The 16230-nt window shown below is 38.9% G+C and overlaps 1 protein-coding gene across 1 annotated transcript in view; it reads right to left on the bottom strand.

The window, feature by feature from the left end:
- FANCI (FA complementation group I) overlaps positions 1 to 16230 on the bottom strand; it is a 68933-nt gene that overhangs the window by 51263 nt on the left and 1440 nt on the right. The window contains 2 exon segments of the mRNA XM_017890148.1: positions 1563 to 1635; positions 13718 to 13820. Of these exon segments, the coding sequence (XP_017745637.1) occupies positions 1563 to 1635; positions 13718 to 13801 (157 nt within the window). The 5' untranslated portion in view covers positions 13802 to 13820.

Raw genomic sequence — 16230 nt, forward strand, 5'->3', positions numbered from 1 at the left:
ATCTGACAAAGGGCTAATATCCAGAACCTATAAAGAACTCAATCAAATTTACAAGAAATAAACAAACAACCCCATCAAAAAGTAGGCAAAGGTTATGAACAAACACTTCTCAAAAGAAGACATTCATACAGCCAACAGACACATGAAAAAATGCTCATCATCACTCGCCATTAGAGAAATGCAAATCAAAACCAAAATGAAATACCATCTCACACCAGTTAGAATGGCAATCACTAAAAAATCAGGAAACAACAGGTGCTGGAGAGGATGTAGAGAAATAGGAACACTTTTACACTGTTCGTGGGACTGTAAACTAGTTCAACCATTGTGGAAAACAGTGTGGCAATTCCTCAAGGATCTAAAAGTAGAAATACCATTTGACCCAGCCATCCCATTACTGGGGATATACCCAAAGGATTATAAGTCATGCTGCTATAAAGACACATGCACATGTATGTTTATTGTGGCACTATTCACAATAACAAAGACTTGGAATCAACCCAAATGTCCATCAGTGACAGACTGGATTAAGAAAATGTGGCACATATACACCATGGAATACTATGCATCCATAAAAAAGGATGAGTTCGTGTCCTCTGTGGGACATGGATGCAGCTGGAAACCATCACTCTCAGCAAACTATCACAAGAACAGAAACCAAATACCGCATGTTCTCACTCATAGGTGGGAACTGAACAATGAGATCACTTGGACACAGGAAGGGGAGCATCACACACGGGGTCCTATTGTGGGGAGGGAGTGGGGGAGGGGTTGCATTAGGAGATATATCCAATGTAAATGACGAGTTAATGGGTGCAGCACATCAACATGGCACATGTATACATATGTAACAAACCTGCATGTTGTGCACATGTACCCTAGAACTTAAAGTATAATAATAAAAAAAAAACAAAAAACAAAAACGAAAGTTCTTTCATGAATAGGAAGATGTGTTTTTGTACCCTTGCAGAAGAGATCTAATTTACTTGGGCGAAGAAAATAAACCAAGTTAACATACCTAATTAAGAGTCCAAAGACACTTTTAATTTTTGCCTTGTAAAATTTAATCCTACCAGAATTTATAAAACCACTATAAGTCACAATCTGCAACAACTTAAACTAGCCCTTGTTCAAGACAGGAGAACAAATATGTCTCACTGGGCATGAAGAATCTCTATACAAGGCACCTTAAGATACCCCATTTCATTAAACCCCAGCGGTTACCCGCCCCTTGTTAAGCATGGATTATGTATTAAACATTGCTGTTCTCTTCTCCACAATCTTAAAAGCACAAGTAAACCAAAGCAGATTTTACGAAAAGCACATTATGTAATTATAGGCTCCAAAATCAGCAACACAATCTCAGGTAGCCACTTCAAGTCCCTTCAGTAAAATTATTTAAGTCCACTAGACAGGAAACTGCTGCTGTAGTTGATTCTGCAGAAGCCTCAAAACATGGAAAATGTTCCAGTGGGGCTTCAAACAGTAAGAAAAGTACCAAAACTAAACAAATCTACCAATGAATGCAGGAGATAGACAGAAGTTACATTAATTATGATTACCTTTGAAGATGGCTCTCAGGAGTGCTCCAGCAACTTTTCCTTTCACTGCTTGATTCTGAAGGAGATTAGTCAACTGCAAAGAAAGAAAAAGCTACAAGTCTCTGGCAACAGTCTTTTACCCCAATGACCTAAACACTCCATATGCAAAAGTACTCCCGTCAGGTTCAGATCATTCAGAGATGCCAAGGATTACAAACACCATAATTTTTAGACAGAGGAGGGTATATCTTAATATGATCCTGGACTGTCAAGACTAAAATCTATTCATACTCATTCTATAAACATTTATGGAGCACTCAGCACTAAGTTGGGAACATACATTAATCCAACAAGTACTTTGTGAGCATGTTATTTTCCTTAGGCATGTTATAAAGATGAACAAGACAGACATAGTAATTTGACTCAGAGTTTATAATAGAGCAGGAGGGGAAAGGATGGCAGAAAAAAAATTGTAAAAGAACCAAATAAGAGGCTGAGATAGATAATAAGTGAGGAAAGGAAGAAAACTTCATTTAGGGTAGTAAGGGGAAGCTTCTCTGAAGTAGGTGACATTTAAGTAGAGACCTGGAGGACAAGAAGGAGCTAATTATTCAAAGGAGTTAGAGAAGGATATTCCAGATAGAAGTATGATCATGTGCAGTGGCCAAGAAGAAGCAAAGAGCTTGGCATATTTGAGGCCAAAGTCTTGTTTAAAAAAAAAAAAAATCAATATGGCTGGAGAATAATAAAGAAAAGAATAGTAGAAGATGAGTTTGAAGAGAGACGGGAAAGGACCAGATTATGAAGAATCTTACAGGCCATGATAGAAGTTTAGCTTTTGTCTATGCAACAGAAGTTACTAAAGAGAAAAGAAGGAAGTGAGATGGTATTTTCAAAAATCATCCTTGCTCCTTGTGTGGAGAATGAGTTATGGGGGTTTAAGAGTGAAATGGGGGGGGAAGGAGCAGCACCAAATCCAAGATGGCGGCCAGCAGGAGGCTGATGAAGGAGCAAGGAGCGTTGGAAGAAATCCGCCAAATGTGGGATTGAAAAAACCTTCCGTTAACATGCAGGTTGATGAAGCTAATTTATTGACTTGGCAAGGGTTATTGTTCCTGACAACCCTCCATATGATAAGGGGGCGCTTCAGAATCGAAATCAACCTTTCCCAGCCAGAGTACCCATTCAAACCACCGAAGATCATATTTAAAACAAAGATCTATGCACCCTGAACATCGACGAAAAGGGGCAGGTCTGTGCTTGCCGAGTAATTAGCGCTGAAAATAAGCCAGCAACCAAAAGCCGGACCAAAAGTAATCCGAGTCCCTCATAGCTGCGTGAATTGACCCCCAACCCGAGCACCCGCTTCGGGGCTGACCTTGTCAACATGAAGCCATACTCTTAAGGACCGTAAAAAGATTCTGAAAGAATGCTGAAGCAGTTTAAAAGATAATATGGGGGAAAAGCGACCTGTGGACTAAAAGATCTGGCGCGACGGATGGTTCCAGCGCGAAGTGTGAGGCAGAGGCCCCCGTAGCAGTGATTTCAGACACCGGAGCCCGCAAAGCAGGGGGACTCTGTGGACCAATTTGGACACGTGGCCACCGCCTGGCGTCAGCTCGTCGCTTGTGACAGTTACTGAACATTCTCTACAGTTTTCTTAATCAAAAGAGTTTCGCCGCTCTACCCCGGTAACGCTGTAAAGAAAGGCATTAAAATTTAAGATGTTCTAGTTCTGCTCTCTTTGTTTTAAAATCACTGCTTCAATCTATTCCAAAAAAAAAAAAAAAAAAAAAAGAGTGAAATGGGGATACCTGTTAGTAGACTGCAACCATGTTTAAGAGAGAGATGACAGCGGCCTAGACCAAAGTAATAGAGGCGTTATGAATTGAATTGTGTCCTCCCCACATCCCCTAATTTCATATGTTGAAGTTCTAACCCCCAGTACTTCAGAATGTGACCTTATTTGGAAATTGGGTTCTTGTAGGTGTGATTAGTTGATGTCATTAGGATGGGGCCTACTCCAATGACTGATGCCCTTATAAAAAGGGGAACTCTGGACACAGAAACACAAACAGGGGGAATGCCAAGTGCAGATGAAAGCAGAGATCAGGTGATACAAGCCAAGGAATGCTAAAGGTTGCCAGCAAACCACCAGAAGCTAGGCAAGAGACACAGAACAAATTCTCATAGCCCTCAAAAGGAACCAACCCTGACAACACTTTATCTTGGGCTTCTAGTCTCCAGAACTGTGAAACATTACATTGCTGCTATTTAAGCTACCCAATTTGTGGTACTTTGTAACAGCAGCCCTAGCACACTAATACAGAAAATGAAGAAAAGTAGATAGATCCAAGATAAATATTTGAGAACTAAGAATAGAAATTCCTTAGTTTGGAAGTGAAGTAGTGGGTGGTGATGAAGGAAGAAATCAAGGAGGACTTCAGCTAGCTGGGTGAATAGTGGCACCATTCGTTTACGTGGTGAAAATCTGGGATTAAGGAAGCATCTAAATCACCCTGAGAGTTTACTAAAACAAATTTCTGGGTTCTACTCGCAGTTTATGATTCAGGTCTGCTGTGAGGCTCAGAACCACTATTCTGAGATATCCAAGTGGAAGTGCCAAGTAGATGACAATGAAATATGCCAATGTGGAGCATCAATGGAAACAGATGAGACCATCCAGGAAAGAATATAAAGAGAAGAGAAACACCAAGAGTCAGTCGTTAAAAACAGAAGCAGCTGCCAGCAAAGACAATGGAGAAAGTGAGGTCCAAAACACTGGAGGATAATCTAGGGAGAGAAGTGTCGCAGAAACCAAGACTAATAAAACAATAAACTATCTCTTCCACAAGTACATGAAGCTGGTGTTTCTAGCTGGAGTCCATCTCTCTATTAAATATATAATAAAGAAGTATCTGACTACTCTTGCCTATACCTTCCAACAGAGTACTTGGTCCTTGACATAACCTGTAGAGCAGCAGTTCTCAACCAGTGATTCTTGTTCCCCAGGGGACACTATACAATGTCTAGAAACATTTCTGGTTGCCACAGCGGAAGGGTGCTGTTGGAATCTAGTGGGTAGAGGTAAGGGATGCTATCAAACATTCTGCAGTGCGCCCACAACAAAGATTTATCCAAGCCAAAACATGAGCACTACTAAGGCTGAGAAGCTGTTGACTCTTTTTGAAATAATTCAGTTTCAACAGAAAGCAGTGTGGCATAGGAGGCGGGGGGAGAAAAGCTGGATCCAGAATCAGAAGCCCTGGATGTAAATCCTAGCTATACCATTTACTAGCTATATAACCTCAGGCAAGTTATTTTATCTGTTATGTGTGTCCATTTCTCCACCTCAAAGGACTGAGATAAAGGGTAAAAGAATTTGCACGGAGCCTAACACACGACAAGTACTCAACGAATGTTAATTTTCTTCTATTGTCTCTGTCCTCTACTCTCCTTCTTCCTCCTTCCACTTGTGTGATCTTCAGTCTTCCTTTTGACCATGTTCAGTTATGCTTTTCACTACATTTTAAAGCTCAGAAATAGAGCAAGTAAGATTTAAGTATCCCTGTTATCTCAGAAGGCTTTAAAATTTTTAATTGGCAGACTAGAACTACCAAGTTAACAGTACAATCCAAATAAATTTTAGTTTTTTTTAAAAAATAGAATATTCCTCATTTTGTGTTGTCTGATGTTTCCTTGTGGCTAGATTGAGTTTGTGCGGTCTCACAAGAACACAGGTGATATCATGTCATTCTGGGAGTATCACATCAGGAAGCACATGATGTCCATCTGTCCCTCGTTGGTGATATTAATTCTGATCCCACTTTATAATTACTTCCCCCACCCTGTCCCTTTGCCACCAGTAAGCAATTTATAGGGAGACACTTTAGGACCATGCAAATATCTTGCTCCTCATCTAATTTTCTCCCTGTAAAATGGAAAAGCCCAGCAGAAACCACTGTTACCAGGTTATCAAAGTCAGTATCACCAGGAATGACACTGACATCAAGAGCTCAGTGATTCGATATACTAAAAAGGGCATGGTAACATTTCTGTGGTCCTTATGCCAGGCATACATAACCTTGGTCCAATCATGAGACAATACCAAACAGGCCCTAATTAAGACACATTCAGCAAAACAACTAATCAATACTCCTCAAGACTATCATGATCAACAGAGATAAGGAAAGACTGAGAACTGTTGCAGAATGCAGGATATCAGGGGGAAAGGACAAGTAAGAGCGATGTAGGATGCTGAGTGGGATCCTGGAACATAAAGAGAACATTAGTGAAATAATTACTGGGGAGAATTGGAATAAGGTTCTTAGCTTCACTAATTGTATCATATCAATGTTTTTCAAGTCCCCCTGGATTTAGCATTCATTGGTATTTCTTGCCTGGTTCAATCTTTACCATGACAATTGCAAAGTAATGATTTTCCAACTCCTGCACTGTAAGTAAGAGAACTCCTTTCTACTCATGTATTCATTTACTTACTTTACTTACCTTACTTACTTAGAGACAGAGTCTTCTTTGTCACCCTGGCTGGACTGCAGTGGCACAATCATAGCTCACTATAACTTCAAACTCCTGGGCTCCAGCAATTCTCCTGCCTCAGCACCCCTCCAGTTAGCTAGGAATACAAGCAAGTGCCAATATGCCATGCTAATTTTTTAAATTATTTGTTTGTAGAGGTGGGGTCTCACTATGTTGTCCAAGCTGGTCTCAAACTCCTGGACTCAAGTGATCCTCCCTCCTTGAACTCCCAAAGTGATTTACTTATTTATTAATTATTAGTATGAACTTATACATCTCTGTAATTTTCAATGGTTCATTATTGAACTTAATTATTTTGATGCTCAAATAGTCCCAGATTTGGCCAAAGGAAAACCCTTCAAGCTGGCTTTTGTGTCTTTGTGACATGCCCCCATTGTCTTTTTTGCGCACTTCTATACTTTCTGGTATAGAAAGATGTTCCAGGTTAATCTTGTATCCATCCTGCTCAAGAATCAACTCAGCCATTTCTCTGAAGAGCCCTGGTTCCCTTGAGTGGGGAATGGTTATGAAACAGCAAAGATCTAGGTGATGGGTGTGTTTGTTGTTACCATGGCATCTTTTAAAATTTATTATTTTCTTTTAGAGAGACAGAATTTGACCATGTTGCCCAAACTGGTATTGAACTCCTGGACTCAAGTGATCCACCGATTCAGTTTCCCAAAGTGTTGGGGTTACAGGCGTGAGCCACCACATGGAGCAACTATGGCATCTTTGCTTCATGGTTCTTGCAGTGGAGAGAGCAAGGAAATGTATGCACGTTTATACACACAAAAATATACACGTGGCCAGGCGTGGTGGCTCACACCTGTAATCCCAGCACTTTGGGAGGCCAAGGCAGGCGGATCACGGGTCAGGAGATCCAGACCATCCTGGCTAACAACGGTGAAACCTCATCTCTACGAAAAAAAATACAAAAAAATTAGCTAGGTGTGGTGGCATGTGCCTGTAGTCCCAGCTACTCGGGAGGCTGAGGCAGGAGGATCACCTGAACCCAGGAAGCAGAGGTTGCAGTGAGCCGAGATTGCACCACTGCACTCCAGCCTGGGCGACAGAGTAAGACTCCATCTCAAAAAAAAAAAGAAAAGAAAAATACATGTACACATATACATACACATATCTGAGAAAGCCTAAGTTCACACCAGTACCTCTATTTCTTTTTTTTTTTTTTTTTTTTGAGACGGAGTCTCGCTCTGTTGCCCAGGCTGGAGTGCAGTGGCGCAATCTCTGCTCACTGCAAGCCCCGCCCCCGGGTTCAAGCCATTCTCCTGCCCCAGCCTCCGGTGTAGCTGGGACTACAGACGCCCGCCACCACGCCCAGCTAATTTTTTTTTTTGTATTTTTAGTAGAGGCGGGGTTTCACTGTGTTAGCCAGGATGGTCTCGATCTCCTGACCTCGTGATCCGCCCGCCTCGGCCTCCCACAGTGCTGGGATTACAGGCGTGAGCCACCGCGCCTCGCCCAGTACCTCTATTTTTAATCTGTCTCCACAGGATTCTTTCTTGCCTTCCTACATTTCATAATTGCATGTCCCTTTACCAGTGAAAGAACACTGACTCTGAATATCAACATGTTTATTACATCTAAAATAGTTTCAAAATTGCTTCACCAGTACCACTACAATAAACAATCCCACTAAAGAGTTCAAGATTTGTATTTTTCCCCACCACTCCCATACCAAGACTGTGGGTAGATAATAAAATACTTAGAATAGTTCTTTCTCCCCTCCCCACCTTCAGTATGGTTAAAGTATTCTTTGTTTCTTTTTTTTGTAATGATACCCAGACATATGTATGTTTTCTCTTCTTCTTCATATAAAAGGGAGAATACTACACATTTTGCACATTTCCTAGAAGTGGGATGACTGGGTTGAGGGAAAATGTATATGCAATTTTGCTGGGTATTACCAAATTCTAACCATGGTCATACCATTTTTCATTCCTACCAGCAATGAATGAGTACCTGTTTCCCCCAAATGGCTCAATCAGACAAGAAATAGTATCTTTTTAATTTACATTTATCTTATTATGAGTGAAGTTGAGAATATTTTCTTATGTTTAAGGCCATTTTTTATATATCTTTTAGTGATTATTCTCATGTTTTTTGCCTTTTTTAAATATAATTTTTTATCTCCCCCAAGTTATTTATGAATTAGGGATATTAATCCTTTATCTGTGATATGTTTACAAATATTTTTTCCCAGTTTGCCATTTGTCTTTTGACTCTGCTTATGGTATTTCTGGCCACACAAACTTTTTAACTTTTATGTTGACAAACTTATCTTTTATTGCATCTATATGTTGTACAATAGTTAGACAGCTTTTCACTGCACTGAACTTAAGGAGAAATTCATCCATGTTTTCTTCTAACATATACTTAGTTTTTTATTTAATTTATTTTTTTAAGAGACAGAGTCTCACTGTCATCCCTGTTGAAGTGCAGTGGCACAGTTATATCATAGCTCACTGTAATCTCAACCTCCTGGCTCAAGTGATCTTCCCACCTCAGCCTCCCAAAGTGCTGGGATTACAGGGATAAGCCCCTGTGCCCAGCCCTAACATTTATTTAGATTTGTTTTTTACATTTACATTTCTGTTCATTTGGAGCTTACTCTTGAATATGAGAAACATCTAATTTTATCTATTTTTTCCAAATGTCCACCCAGTTGTTCTAATACCATTTGTCAAAGACTATATTTCACTCTTTTAAGATGTAATTTTATTATATACTAGATTTTACTTGTAGTTGGGTCTATTTTGAGACTTTCCACTCTTATGCATTACCTATTCTATTCTTTGTATCCTATTCCGTTTCTGTTCATCTACTCACGTACCAGTACCACACTCTTATTTATAAAAGTTTTTGTGGTGTTTAGTCTCCGCTAGGGTTAATCCTCCCTCAGAGCTCTTTCCAGTTTTTCCATAACTATTCCTGTGTGTACAATTTGCTATATGAATTTTACAGTCAGCTTATCTAGTTAAACAAAATAGCTCAATGGAATTTTTATTGGCATTAAATTGATAAATTAACTTGGGGAGAATCGACATTTTCATGATGCTGAGACTCCCCAATCAAAAACAAGGGATATCTTCCTAGTTTTCTACTTTTGTCCTTTAGAAGTGTTTCATAGTTTTTTCACATGGGTTTTGGACATTTCTCAGGTTTATTCCTATTTTTTGTTGCTATTGTAAATGGGGCTTTCTCATTTACTGTATCTTCTTTTTTTTTGAGACGGACCACCATGCGCAGCTAATTTTTGTATTTTTAGTAGAGAAGGGGTTTCACCATGTTGGCCAGGCGGGTTTAGAACTCCTGACCTCAGGTGATCTGCCTGCCTCGGCCTCCCAAAGTGCTGGGATTACAGGCATGAGCCACCCTGCCTGGCCGACTGTTTTCCAACTTTATCTTCTAACTGACTATTATGTATGAATGCTACTGATTTTTGCATATTAATTTTATATTCTGATACTTGATGAATTCTGTTTATAGATGGTTTTATCACAGATTCTCCAGGGTTTTCCAGGTATACTATCATGCCGTCTACAAAGAGAGATGTTTTATATTTTATTTTTCTTTTCTTTCTTTCTTTTCCTTTTTTTTTGTTTGCCCAGGCTGAAGTGCAATGGTGGAATCTGGGCTCACTGCAACCTCCACCTCCCAGGTTCAAGTGATTCTTCTGCTTCAGTTTCCCGAGTAGCTGGGACTACAGGCATGCACCACCATGCCCAGCTAATTTTTGTATTTTTAGTAGAGAAGGGGTTTCACCATGTTGACCAGGCTGGTTTAGAACTCCTGACCTCAAGTGATCTGCCCACCTTGGCCTCCCAAAGCACTGGGATTATGGGTGTGAGCCACCGCGTTCAGCTTTTATGTTTCTATTATCATGCCTGTGATTGTTTTCTCTAGGTTAACTGCATAGGCTAGCCAACCAGAACATTACACAGTAGTGGAGACAGCAAGCATCATTGCTTTGTTCCCAGCCTTAGAGGAAATGCCTCTATGGTTTCCCACTAAGATGCTGACTCTAGAATTTAGATATATACATTTCATGATGTAAAGGAAACAGCCACCCATTCTGATTTTCTCAAGTTTTTATTAGGAATGAGTGTTGAATTTTGTCGAAGGCTTTCTGTGATCCATGAAGATAATCGTATAATTTTTATAGTAATATACTTTCAAATATTGAACCAACCTTGTATTCCTGCTATTAAATCCCACTTGATCATGGTATATTTTTTAAAATGTGGTGTTGCAATCTGTCCCTTAATATTTAAGACTTTTGTATCAATCTTCATAAGTGATATTAGTCTATAACCTCTTTTTTCTATGCTATCTTTATGAGGTTTAGGGTTATACCTGATAAAGACAGCATAAAAAATCAACATTATATTTGTTTAATTCAATGTTATACTTGCTTCATTCAAAGTACTTGGAAGTTTTCCTTTATTATTTATGCTCTGAAACAATTTATGTAGCATTAGGACTATCTACCTGATCTTTAAAGGTTTGACAGAAGTTTCCTGTCAAACTATCTGGGCCTGGTGTTTTTATATGAAGTAGTTCCTTCGTAACTTTCTCTTTTCTTCTATGGAAACTGGTCTGCTTAAGCTTTCCATCTCAAATTGGCTCAATTTTATTAAACTGTATGTGCCTAAGAAATTATCCATTTCCTCTAGGTTTTCACATTTATTTGCACAGAAATGTACCGTAGTCTCACAGTATTTTTTGAGATTTTCTCTGTATTAACAGCGTTTCTCCCTTGTCATTTCTCATTTTGTGCATGTTTTTACTCCACTGTTTTATTATATTAATTAATGGTGTTTTTTTCCCTCAAAGAACCAAGATTTTGATTAATTTGATCCACTATTTTTCTGTTCTCTATTAATTTCCACTTTTATCTCTAGTAGTTTCTTTGTGTTTTTTGTTGTTGTTTACTTTTTTCTAGGTTTTTGAGTTGGGAATTTGTTTATTTTCATTATTTCATTTGTATTGATTTCATTATTTCATTTGTTAAACACTGTTGTTTTAACATTATTCCATGGATTTTAACATATAGTATTTTGTTATCTGTAATTATTCTTCAAAAATCCTGTAATTTCTGTTTGTATCTCTTTTCATCCAAGAGTTATTTAGAAGGCATTTTAATTTCCAGGTAAAAGTGTCTTTTGTTTTTTGACTTTTAGTTTCAGTTTTCATTTCCAGTTTTATTGCATTGTGATCACAGAGAATAGTTTGTAATAATTCTACCTTATGGGACCTACCCATGTTTTCTTTGTGCTCTAGTATATGACACATGATTAATTTTTATGAACAGCCTATGTGTTTAAGAAGAAAATATATTATCAAAGTTCTCTGCGTATATTTCAAATATTCTTTATATTTTCCACCTCTTTACAATCTGTGCTTTATTTAGTTATCCTCAGCTCTGTATTCCACTTTACTAATTTTCTCTTTAGCAATGTTTCGTCTACTGTTAAACCATCTACTGAGGTTTTCATTTCAAGAAGTTTTCCTTGATCGTTTTCTAAATCCATCCCTTATTTTGTGGGTTCTATTCCTTCATTTACATCTTCAAATATGTTAAATACTAAGTTAGGCAGAGTGGCTCACACATGTAATCCCAGCACTGTAGGAGGCTGACGTGGGTGGATTGCTTGAGCTCAGGAGTTCAAGACCAGCCTGGAAAGCATGGCGAAACCCCATCTCCGCTAAAAATACAAAAATTAGTCGGACATGGTGGCACATGCACGTACTCCCAGCTACTCAGGAGGCTAAGGTGGGAGGATCACTTGAGTCCAGGAGGTTGAGGCTGCAGTGTGCCGAGATCGCCCCACTGCACTCCAGCCTGGGCAAGAGTGAGATCCTGTCTCTAAATAAAAAAATAAAGTTAAATACTGTATTAAGTATTTGTGTTAAATATTTAAAGTTTTTTTTCAGATTGCTCTAAATCCTTGAATATGAATTTTCCCATTTCTGGTCCTGTGGGAGTCTTTCTTGCCACAGGACTTCTTTATGTGTTTTATAATTTTTTTACTCGAGTTCATCTTCTGTGGATCATTTTATCAAATGAACTGCATGCATATATTACTGACATGCTTAACAAATTTGTAGAGGATAAAAAGGTGATTAATATGGTTAACAGAATCATACAAAATGACCTTGATGGAGTAAAACAAGATGAATCTAAAAAAAGACGACAGTTAACAGACACAAAGTTTGTTGTTTCAAGAAACCCGGTCTCACTATGTTGCCTAAGCTGATCTCGAATCCTGGCCTGAAGGAATCTTCCCAAAGTGCTGGGATTACAGGTATAAGCCACCATGCCTGGCCCATATGTCATTTTTAACATGGGTTCTAAAAGGACTTCAGAGATAAAGGAAACTTAGCTTAATATCAACATATACAAAAATAAGGCCAGGCATGGTGGCTCACACCTATAATCCCAGCACTCTGGGAGGCTGAGGCAGGCGGATCACCTGAGGTCAGGAGTTCAAGACCAGCCTGGCCATGGTGAACCTGTCTCTATTAAAAATACAAAAATAAATAAATAAATAAATAATAAGAGCAATGAGACTACAATATAATGTTGCTGTTAAAAAGCTGATTTTGCATTAATGGAAAAATGAGGGAAATATTAGCACTACTCTATCCTAGACTCAGAATACAACTGGAACACTGTCTTCAATTTGACAGTGTTCATGCCTTCAATTTGAGGCATGAAACTTTAAATAAATAATTTAAATGCTGGTTTCAATGAATCTTGTCTATAGAATGATTCAAGTTACAACTCATGCAACAAGCCATCTCAAAAAATAGCTATAAAGGCAGTCTTCAATAATTTCAAAGAAAAAAAAATCAAAGAGCAACCCTACATCAATTCCTAGTATGTCAGATAACACAGGCTAAGATGCACCTTGCTTCAATAACTACAACACTAACACATAAAAATTCCCTTAAAAACATAATACTCATCAACTGACAAAGAAAAAAACCCCATGATACTCAATGTCTTTACTTGTTTATACATATACCTTGAAGAGGGATTCTTTTCCAGGCAGGGACCTGGATAGGATGAGATCATTTATTATGGAAAAAGGAGCTGAGAAAGAACATTAGGAAGAATAAACAGCCTAACATATAAGGCAATTACTATCCCATTTTATAATCCTACACTTATAGTGAAAACAGAGGCCCTAATTTTTACTAATAATCTCAAAATATTTTGCTGCTTATAAACTTAAGGAAAAATACAGAGAAGCATCAAAATGCAAAACTAATGTCTCAATCAATAACTATAGTCTGGATATTATCTTCAAATAGGGTGGTTCTAAGGACGATAGAAGTATACTAATTTGCTTTTATAAATACAGTTGTAAAAGCATTCTATTCTTAAGCTATTTCAGGTTTAAATTTGGTCACAAATGCCCTCAAGTTGTCTATTTCTCTCACTCCCTCACCCCAATTTCTTTACCTCTATAAATTATTATTAAATAAATCCTTGTCTCCTACGGTGAATGGGGAGTAGATGAAGACGGAGCATTTTTCTTTCTCACATGTCCTTTGAATGTGCCATCACGCCTGACACTTACTTTTAGCAGAACATGCTTCCTAATACTCACATCATCTTCTCTCAGAGTTTGAAGAAATTCTTGCAGTTTGTCTGCTGTTTTTTCTGCTGCTAGAGATAAAATCTTCTGGTCCATTGTTGCTCATATCACAGAACTATAAGGGAAAAGCATCAGAGGTGGGTGAAGATCCCAGAAATGAACAAACTTGATTTTTTTTCCTTCCCTGTTAACTGAATATTTCATACCTATCATGCAATGGGTGCTCAACAAACTTAGGACTAACTATCTTTGAGTAGGTGATTGTTTTTTTTCTTCTTCTTCTTAAGTTCAGTGGCGAGATGATTCTTAAGCTAACCAAAATAATCTTGAAAATTCCCTGGAATTACCTTATTAGGAACCTACATTCTAATCAAGTGGTTTCATAATTTTTGCCCACACTTGTTATCATCTGCTCACCATACTACCTAGAACAAAGCTTCCACTTAACAGCATATCAAGTATGTAATACATTATATATTATCATAAGCATGTAATAAAGTATTTGACAAATAAATGAACCAATAGCACTATAAATGCTATGTGCCAATTAAATGGTATAAAAACAAGTGAGAAGGAGAGCCCAAGAGTGTGACGCTGCAGTGAGCTATGATCATGCCACTGTATTCCAGCCTAGGCAACAAGGTAAGACCCTGCCTCAAAAAAACAAAAAAATAGAGGTGGGGCACGGTGGTTTACGCCTGTAATCCCAGCACTTTGGGAAGCTGAGGCAGGCACATCACTAGGTCAGGAGATCAAGACCATCCTGGCTAACATGGTGAAACCCTGTCTGTCTCTACTAAAAACACACAAAAAATTAGCCGGATGTGGTGGGAGGCGCCTGTAGTCCCAGCTACTTGGGAGGCTGAGGCAGGAGAATGGCGTGAACCCGGGAGGCGGAGCTTGCAATGAGCCGAGATCGCACCACTGCACTCCAGCCTGGGTGACAGAGCGAGGCTCCGTCTAAAAAAAAAAAAAAGAAAAAAAGAAAGAAAAGGTGAGAAGTTAACAAGGTAAAAGATGTAATTGTGTTCTTAAATGTCAAGGCTTCCCATCAGAGGAAAGCTTGAACTGGAACTTAGAGATTAAATTTAAATAGTCAAGACAACCAGGTTGTATACATTATTGAGAAGGGTATTATGAACAGAGGCATTCATATGGGAAATGAGAAATTTATTTGGGGAAAATGAGTCAAATGGCTGAGATAGAATCCAAGTAGGAAAATAGTGAGTAGGAAGGCTGGAAAGATAGGCTGGGAGTAAACAGGTTAAGGAATTTAGATTCTATTTCATAAATCACTGAGAACCATTAAAAAATTCTGAGCAAAAGACAATCTCACAAGATTGCAAGTGTTTGAAGAAACAGAAACTAGCATCTTTGTGCAGATTAAAGTGGGGAGAAGGTAAGGAGAAACAGCAAATGCTAAGAGACCATTTGAAAGTTATTTTAGTGGAAACAATAAAGACTTGTACTAGGGTGGTGACTGGAGAATAGAAAAGATGGGATGAAATGGAGGCACATGAAGCAGATAGAATTCAGTGAGTAGCTATGAAAATAGAAGGGGGAAATACAGCCTAGTAGAAAGAAAATCTGTTCCTCTTCTTCCTCCTGTGTTTCCCGTCTCCATAAATGGTACCATCATCCACTCAGCTGCTCAAACCAGAAACCTGGGTAACATTCTTAACAACTTTGCCTTCATCCTTCACCACATCCATTCCAAGTCCTGTCAATGTTACCTACTAAAAATCTCCCAAATCTGTCTACTTTTCTTCATCTCCACTACAGACACATTACTCCAAACCCCCATCATCTCTCACCTGAACTACTGCAATCGTTTCCTAACTTGTCCCCTTCTATGCAGCCACTAAAGTGATGTTTTTGAAACACAAACCTGATTATCTGACTTATCTTCCCTCCATGCCATCCTCATCTTAAAGTTCTTCAGTGGCTTCCATTGCTTTCTTATCAGTCCCAAATCGTTAAGTAAGGATAAAATTAAGTCCTGCAAAATCTGACCCATGGCTAACTCCCCTTCATCACTCTGCTCCAGCCATACAGAATTGCTTCCAGTCCTTTAAATCTCCAAGTTCTTTCTGCCACAGGCCCTTCCACATGTTTCCATCTGGAACTTAAATAAATATTCCTCTTTCCATCCACTGCCCCCTAATCGTTTATTACTAATTCCTACAAATTCTTCAGATCTCAGCTCAATACACATCTCCTTAAAAGGTCAATCTAGGCCGGGCGCAGTAGCTCACGCCTGTAATCTCAGCATTTTGGGAGGCCAAAGAGGGCGGATCACGAGGTCAAGAGATCAAGACCATCCTGGCCAACATGGTGAAACCCCGTCTCTACTAAAAGTACAAAAAAATTAGCTGGGCGTGGTGACGCACACCCGTGGTCCCAGCTACTCGGGAGGCTGAGGCAGGAGAATCACTTGAACTCAGGAGGTGGAGGTTGCAGTGAGCCAAGATAGCGCCACTGCACTCCAGCCTGGCGACAGAGCGAGACTCCATCTCAAAAAAAAA

Source organism: Rhinopithecus bieti, unplaced genomic scaffold, assembly GCF_001698545.2.
Source record: "Rhinopithecus bieti isolate Rb0 unplaced genomic scaffold, ASM169854v2 scaffold_20154, whole genome shotgun sequence".
Classification (NCBI taxonomy): domain Eukaryota; kingdom Metazoa; phylum Chordata; class Mammalia; order Primates; family Cercopithecidae; genus Rhinopithecus; species Rhinopithecus bieti.